At 48.0% G+C, this 8,234-nt stretch overlaps 1 protein-coding gene across 1 annotated transcript in view; it reads right to left on the bottom strand.

Moving 5' to 3' along the window:
* Positions 1–437: 437 nt before the first annotated feature.
* Positions 438–8,234, bottom strand: part of mbtps2 (membrane-bound transcription factor peptidase, site 2) — a 35,542-nt gene continuing 27,745 nt past the window's right edge. Inside the window, exons 10-12 of the mRNA XM_043701500.1 lie at positions 6,064–6,259; positions 4,525–4,600; positions 438–1,584 (exon numbers count right to left, since the gene is read on the bottom strand). Of these exons, the coding sequence (XP_043557435.1) occupies positions 1,362–1,584; positions 4,525–4,600; positions 6,064–6,259 (495 nt within the window). The 3' untranslated portion in view covers positions 438–1,361. The remainder of the gene's footprint in view (positions 1,585–4,524; positions 4,601–6,063; positions 6,260–8,234) is intronic.

The raw sequence follows: 8,234 nt of genomic DNA, 5'->3' as shown, positions 1-8,234 counted from the left end.
CAGCATGAACATTTGGATTGTACCAAAGCTTTCCATTCCTCTCCCACCAGTTTCAAAACAATTCAGTTAAAATTGAGTTACACCCAAACATTTAACACAGTATTTACACAGATGGCAGAAACCTGAAACGCAAACAGAAATGGCTGCAGAATCTCACCCATTTTGGCAACGTATGTGGACAATGTCAACTCTGCTTTCTCTCCACCGCTACTGCCAAACGTGCTGAGATTCTCCAGCAATCTGTTTTTGTTCCAATGTATGATGCTTGGTTTATACTGCCACATCACTCCCTTTTTGAGAGAGACTTAATTGGGGTTAAATTGTGATTGATGAAGGGCCTCACTGATACCTCTGAAGGTAAAATATGTCCAGAAATGTGACAGCCATTATGTTTAACTACACTTTTCAGAAGTGCAACTCATTGAATGCAAAATAGATACTTTCTGTCGGCGTCTGTTGAGCGTCAGCAGCTCGGCACCACATTTACTTCAGAGTCGAACAGCACATATTAAATAATTTATAGATTGGCCAAAACCACATAACGGCATACGATTGCATTCGTAATGTTCTAATGCAAAATATGTTCACAATGATTGGTGGAAATAGAATCCAAACAGCTTGGAAACACACAGTGTCTGTGGAGAGGAAAGTGGTCAGATCCGAGGATCAACCAATGTCCTCATGGATACATGGACTGTTGTAATTCCAACATTTACTGGTTGTGTTTAACACCTTGTTGCCTTCAATTCTACTTTTAAACCAGACTGTTCCCCTTTGTCAGACTGACATTCTGCTCCTCTGGCTGCTGCACATTCAAAATCAAGTACTTTTTAATGATCCTGGGCACCAAACCCTGCACCTGGTGCTCACTAGGAGAAAGTGAGGACTGCAGACGCTGGAGATCAGAGTCGAGAGAGCGTGGTGCTAGAAAAGCACCGCGGGTCAGGCAGCATCCGAGGAGCAGGGGAATCAACGTTTCGGGCAGGAGACCATCGTGGTGCTCACTGCCATTCAACAGGAGATTTCACATTTACAAATCTGTCTAAAAAGGCAGTAAGAGCCATCAAACTTCAATCCCATCGCTGCTTGGAATTAAATAACACAATATTACACAATGCACAGCACTGCATGACAGCGATACACAGCAGGTTTTCCAACTGTGCTGTCCTAGTGAGGAACCTCACCTGGAGGAACAGGGAGTGCAAAGTCTTGTGGGCACAGCCCAGGGTTTTGTTAAAATCTTGGACAGTGTTCGGCGATATCGCCAGGGTTCACTCAGATGACAGGTAGGGGTGCCAACAAGGCAACGATGAGAAGTACCCCTCATTCAGTGAGAGCTCATCCAGGACAGGCCAGACGCACTACCTTGTGGTGACCATCCAGAGTCCCAGGACCACGTTAGAAGCCAGGAGAGCACTGCCAAACAGCAAGATAAAAAAGGCAATGAGCTCTCGGTTGTGCTTTTCCACAACCAGTGAACTTAGCGTGGCTTCCAGAAAAGAACTCAGCATCCACTGTCCATCCAGGGCAAAACAAGGCACAGCGTTGATGACAGCCAGGGCTCCAGACAGGGAAAGCAGATATCTGGTACAGTTCAATGAAGGAAATCAACCACGATTCATCATTTCCACATTTGACCAAACAGACATCTTTATTTATTCATCCACAGTGCCCCTGGCAATGTGCCCATCCCTCCATTAGTCAAACACCTGGACTTTTACAGACACCAGTTTCTTATTTACTTCAACATTCTTTTAAACCGAATTCAAATGAATGGGGTGGGATTTGATTTGTGGAGCAGACCAAATCTCTGGAACGCTTGTAGAGCAAGATGACCCAAGCACAATAGCCTTAACCATGTACTTCAGACTGCAATGCAATTGAACAGAGGTTTAATGGTTGTCCTACGCTTTTCTCTAAGAAAAGCCAACCTGCACCCAGTGAACTATTAAACAGTGTAACTCCCCATCAGGATCAACACAGTATTTCAAAGCTGCAACTGAGGCGTTTCACCCACTTATCAATGGCAGTACACCAGGTGATGAGTGATCAATGCGGGGGAAGGCAGCACAACCAGGACAGAAAGGTTACATTCAGCACTGTAGTGAGCTGGAGTCAGTCTGACCGTGGTGGGCGGCACGGTGGCTCAGTGGTTAGCACTGCTGCCTCACAGCGCCAGAGATCCGGCTTCAATTTCCGCCTCAGACACACTGTGTGGAGTTTGCACATTCTCCCCGTGTCTGCGTGGGTTTCCTCTGGATGTGCGGTTTCCTCCCACAGTCCAAAGATGTGCAGGTTAGGTGAATTGGCCATGCTAAATTGCCCGTAGTGTTAGGTAAGGGGTAAATGTAGGGGAAGGGGTCTGGGTGGGTTGCTCTTCGGACGGTCGGTGTGGACTGGTTGGGCCGAAGGGCCTGTTTCCACACTAAGTAATCTTAGTTTCTGAACCTTTAAGTGCAGCGGCATGTTTTCCAGTTTTGTGCAGGTAAATCTGTAACTGCTGATATTAGAAACAAAGTTTGATATCAGTGTTGTAAATATTATATTGTATTGTTCTCATCAATTTTGTAAAGTTTACTGTCAGTGCTAAAACCTTTTTGGTGATGTAGGCAATATTAATAAAAGAATTAAGGAGCAGTTCCTAATTAACACGGACATGGTGGGAGTGTAGAATGTGGGAGCCTCTGGATGAGGGTACTTGCAGCTGCAGCAACCGTGCTTCACAGCACGGAAACAAACCCTTCAGTCCAACCAGTCCATGCTGACCATGATCCCAAACTAAACTAGTCCCACCTCCCTGTGCTTTGCCCATATCCCTCCAAACACATTTTCATGTGCTTATCCAAATGCCTTTTAAATGTTGCAACCGCACCCGCAGCCACCACTTCCCCTGAAAGCACATTCCACACGCAAACCACTCTGTGTAAAAGGAAAGCTGCCCATTATGCCTTTTCTAAACCCCTCTCTTCTCAGGAGAATGAGCCAGGAAGTGACATAGGAAGCCACTAGAGAGTCAGGGAAAGGAGGTAGGGCTAATGGAGTAAGGAGTGGCAGGGGACAGTGAAAGTGAGGGGGAGTGGCACTGTCCTCTACAGCAAGTGGTGAGAGGCCAGGCTGCTGTGTTGTCTGCCCTGGAAGCAAGGTTTAGGATATATACTCTATCAAGAGAGACTCGCAGTGGGAAAGGAAGGAAAGGATTCAGTGGTCGTGTCCATGCTGGCACCAGTGGCAGAGGTAGAACGGAGAAGGAAGGTCTGCTGAGGGGGAATGAGAATGCTCAATTAAAAAAATTAGAACCTCGAGCATAATAATTTCTGGATTACCATCTGAGCCACATGCAAATTGGTATTGAACGAATAAGAGGAGAGAAGTGAATGAGTGGCTGAAAGAGAGAAGTGGGTTTTGCTTCTCTCAGTGACTTCTGGCTGGAGATATGCATCTTTGTGATTTGTGCCACGGAAGGGTCAATACCTCAACCAGGCTGGGACTGGTATTCTCATAAGCCACGTAGCTGGGGAAGTAGAGAGGGCATTCAACCAAACTACAAGGGATGAGGAATTCAGTTTGGAGATGGAGAAACTGAGAGCCTGAAATTAAATCCTTTCATGAAAGCAGGGTGCGAGGAAATGCAACTGAAGTCCCAGGAGTTTATCACGAATATGAGGAGGAACATGGAGCCACTGAAGCAAAATGTCAAACAGCCACCAGGTAAAGCAAGAGAAAAGTGAAATCTGGGAGCAGGGGAGAAGATAACTTCCAGTTTAGGGGGAAGAGCAGGAAATTGCAACAATCCAGTCAACAACGTACAAGGAAGAGTTGGGGGCAGAACAGGACTGGAACAAGGATTAAAAACAAAATACTGTGGATGCTGGAAATCCGAAGAACTAAAAGTAACGATGAAACGTAGCAGGTTTGACATTATTTGTACAGAGAATCTGCGTTAATATTTTGAATCCAATGTGATTCTTCCTCCAAGACAATCACTGGCATTGTGAAGTGGGGAGTTGGATGGAATATCAGCAAACCAAGAATTACTCAAAAATGGAAGATGTTACCATAAGGGTTGAATGGGTTAGAGACCAAACCGCCCAGAATTTCAAAGGGAACTGGATAAACACATGAAGAGGAAGATTATGCAAGGAAACAGGGAAAAGGCATTAAGAGAGAGTTGAAGAACTTGGCACGGGCAAAATGGGGCAATTCGACTCCTCCTGCATTTGGACATTCTTAATATTGACAGGGGAGACTGAAGGACCACCAGGATGTGACAAACGGCAACAAAGCCCTGAAACCCAGCTGGCTCCCCCACCGACTGCAGTACCCTCTATGACCTGGGGAATTCTGGGCTGGCACCATGGGTCAGCTGGAGAGACGAGAGTGTTACTGAGGGCAGCCACCCCTGTTACCTGGAGCAGACTGACTCAGACTCAAAGACCAACCTCTCACAAGTCATCCTGGGTACTTTCAACCATATTTTTACCTCTCCGCGGCAGCTCTGTGGTTCAGGTAACAAGAAAAGGATACTTGCAAAACGTTTCAATGACCACAGGGATGTCCAGGTGAAGAAATCCAAACCGCGGCATGTAGTTGGTGAGACTGACTGCAAACAAGGAGGCACATTTCATTACTATCATCACAACAGTGATATCATCCAGACCAAAATTGGGAAAAGATTATACTGCAGCCAATCTTTACTCTGTCTGCTATTTAGTTAGAGTGGAGGGTGCATCTTCTAATATACGTACCCTCTACTACAAGTTCAGGAAGTTTACATGTGCTCAAGCAAAATGCCAATCAGAAGCCAGTGTAGGAGAGAAATGGCAGCTTGAAATAGGTCCGGCTATTCATCCGAAGCAGCCAATCGTCAAATGTAAATGCTGCACCACTGACTGCAGGTATTGGGCAGGACAAGGAGGGCACCACTGACTGCAGGTATTGGGCAGGACAAGGAGGGCACCACTGTCTGCAGGTATTGGGCAGGACAAGGGGGGCACCACTGCCTGCAGGTATTGGGCAGGACAAGGAGGGTACCACTGACTGCAGGTATTGGGCAGGGCAAGGGGGGCACCACTGACTGCAGGTATTGGGCAGGACAAGGGGGGCACCACTGACTGCAGGTATTGGGCAGGACAAGGGGGGCACCGCTGCCTGCAGGTATTGGGCAGGACAAGGGGGGCATCACTGACTGCAGGTATTGGGCAGAACAAGGGGGGCACAAGGTGGTCAGTTCCACTCTGGAGCTCTGAGCCCACAATCCTGTGCACTGTCAAAGGGGAGCTAAACGGGAATGGTGGGACTGACATACAACGAGACATTGAATCAGTTAGATTGTACTCACCGACGTTTAGATGAGCGTAGGGAGAGATATGGGAGGGAGGGGGGGGGGGGGGGGGTGGAATTAGGATATTGAACCCAATGATCAGCTATGATTGGCACAGCAGGTTCGAGGGCTAAATGATCAATATCTACTTCTATATTTTATGTTTCTACACTGTCAGAGATGTCTTCTTTGACTTGAGACATCAAATCTATTCAAGTGGGTGGAGAAGTACTGTCCCTCAGACAACAGCTAAAAGTAATGGATTTCACCATGCCATATTTTAATTCTGCTTATTCCAGAAAATCTGCGATTTTTAACTTTTCCCTCTGCCTACATTATTCCTCACATTTTATCTCTTCCATGCTCAGCATCAATGAGTCAACAGCTTCCCTTTGAAAGAGCTGTTCAAGTGGTCCAGTCTGTTATATATTATAGCCCTGACTGTCGGTGATACTTTGAGTGAAGATTATACTGTTGTGTTTGAGGGTTGCTGAAAAGGGACATTCAGATCAAGCTTTTTGTCTTGCACTCATCAGGATAATTCACAAGAATACCAAGTTGGGGGGGAAGCCAACATTTAGATTGTACGAGAGGAGTAGAAATTACCGTATAAATTGTTGGTTTTTCACTGAAATTGGTATTTCTTGTGTAACGGTGCCTTTTTCAGCATCATAGAGATGTAGAGTATGGAAACAGTTCCACATTATAAACTAAGTCCCAGCATTGTATTTAATGTGACAGACCTGCATATTGAAGATGAACAGGGTGTCCTACAAACAGCATGGCCATGGGAGACAAGTGTTTGACTCTGATCAGCCTGGTTTGATTTTCGAGAGAGGGCTTCACACAGAGGCTGGGCGCCAACTCCTTCAGACAGTCCGTGTTTGTCTGACACACCCGGCTCGATTCAATGGCCTTTCTGGCGGCAAGGCAAGCATACTGGAAACCACAAACAAAGATACGACAGGCAGTGAGGTGCAGCAGGTCATCAGCAGCGTGCCCTTTAGTCCCAAGTCCCCAAACAGTCAGAATGCCTGGCAACTCATTCATCGGCTTAAAGCCATGAATATGGCTTACTCTTTTCCCCCCTGCAGCTTCAACTTCTCAAATATGTTACTGAACTAATAATGCACATGCCCAGTCGAATGCACTACTTCCTGGCCCACTATAGCAACTTAATGAAATAAACACAAATTGAAAGCTGATAGGAAGGGGGGGATCATGTCAACTCTCCTGAATTGTCAGAAAGACTCACTGATGTTGCTAAGGGAAGGAAATCTGTTGTCCTTCCCTGGTCCCACAGCAATGCAGTAGCCTCTGCGAGATGAAATGGCCCCAAGCACAGCATTCAGTCTGGCACAACAAATGCTGGTCACAGCTCATGAATGAACTTTGTAATCATTACTGCGGTCTACCTTGTAAGAATGATCAGAACTTTCTCCAGTATTGCGATACGCTTTTGAATGATACCCACTCGCCCTGCAAACCACAGGATGGGTCTGAACGGTGACAGCAGCAAGACAACAGGTCTGATGAGGAAAGGCTGAGAGACTTGGGTCTGTTCTCATTGGAAAGGCGGCAGCTAAGGGGGGATTTGATAGAGACCTACAAGGTGATCAGAGGAGTAGATAGGGTGGACAGTGAAAGGCTTTTTCCTAGGATGATGATGTCAGCTTGTATGAGGGGGCATAGCTGCAAATTGAGGGGTGATAGATTTAAGACAGATGTCAGAGGCAGGTTCTTTACTCAGAAGGATATGGAATGCCCTACCTGCCACTTCAGTTAGTTCAGCCACAATATAGACATATAAACAATCCCTGGATAAGTACATGGATGATGATTGGATAGTAAAGGGGGATGAGCTTAGATGAGTTCACAGGTCGGCACGACATCGACGGCTGAAGGGCCTGATCTGTGCTGTGTAGTTCCATGACAGAGATCCCCAGGCACACAGAGTGTGGGACTAAGACATGAGTGGGGATCCAGGAGCCAGGCAGGGTGACTGGCTGCTAGGCAGAACAAGGGAATCTGCTCAGTGGCAAGTAAATTAACAATCCAAAAAAATGGGGAAATTGCAGGGCACCTCAGAACCACGAGGGGTATTTCCTGTTCCACATGGGAATTCCAGGCAAACTTCTCAAGTCCTGGACAATTACCTGCGCAGAAACGACTTGCAACTGGAGCTCCTGGTTTCAGAGTGTGAGGAGCAACTGGTCCATCTACTGGGCGAGGGGTTCAATACTTAGAATCAAGGTCTGCTCAGAACTTTTGAGAGAGCGGGAGGTGAACAGTGAACAATCATGGTCAATGTTGGTAACATCCACATGGGTCAAGGAGGGGTAATATCTTGCAGACAGATCTTCAGGAAGCCAGGAAATTGTCTCGGAAACAAGAGCTCACGGAGGGTGTGGTGTGCGGGAGGAGAGAGCGAGAGCGCGAGAGCGAGAGCGCGAGCGCGAGAGCGAGAGCGCGAGAGCGAGAGCGCGAGAGCGAGAGCGCGAGAGCGCGAGCGAGAGTGCGAGAGCGAGAGTGCGAGAGCGAGAGTGCGAGCGAGAGTGCGCGTGAGAGCGAGAGTGCGCGTGAGCGCGAGAGCGAGAGTGCGAGAGCGCGCGCGAGAGCGAGAGTGCGAGAGCGCGCGCGAGAGCGAGAGCGCGAGAGCGAGAGCGAGAGTGCGAGAGCGCGCGCGAGAGCGAGAGCGCGAGAGCGAGAGCGAGAGTGCGAGAGCGCGCGCGAGAGCGAGAGCGCGAGAGCGAGAGCGAGAGTGCGAGAGCCAGAGCGAGAGCGAGAGTGCGAGAGCGCGCACGAGAGCGAGAGTGCGAGAGCGAGAGTGCGAGAGCGCGAGAGTGCGAGAGCGAGAGTGCGAGAGCGCGAGAGCGAGAGCGAGCGAGAGAGCGAGAGAGAGAGCGCGCGCGAG

This window comes from Chiloscyllium plagiosum, chromosome 12, assembly GCF_004010195.1.
Source record: "Chiloscyllium plagiosum isolate BGI_BamShark_2017 chromosome 12, ASM401019v2, whole genome shotgun sequence".
Taxonomy (NCBI): domain Eukaryota; kingdom Metazoa; phylum Chordata; class Chondrichthyes; order Orectolobiformes; family Hemiscylliidae; genus Chiloscyllium; species Chiloscyllium plagiosum.
Note: the sequence above shows the minus strand (reverse complement) of the source record. Positions and strands in the feature narration are given on the sequence as shown.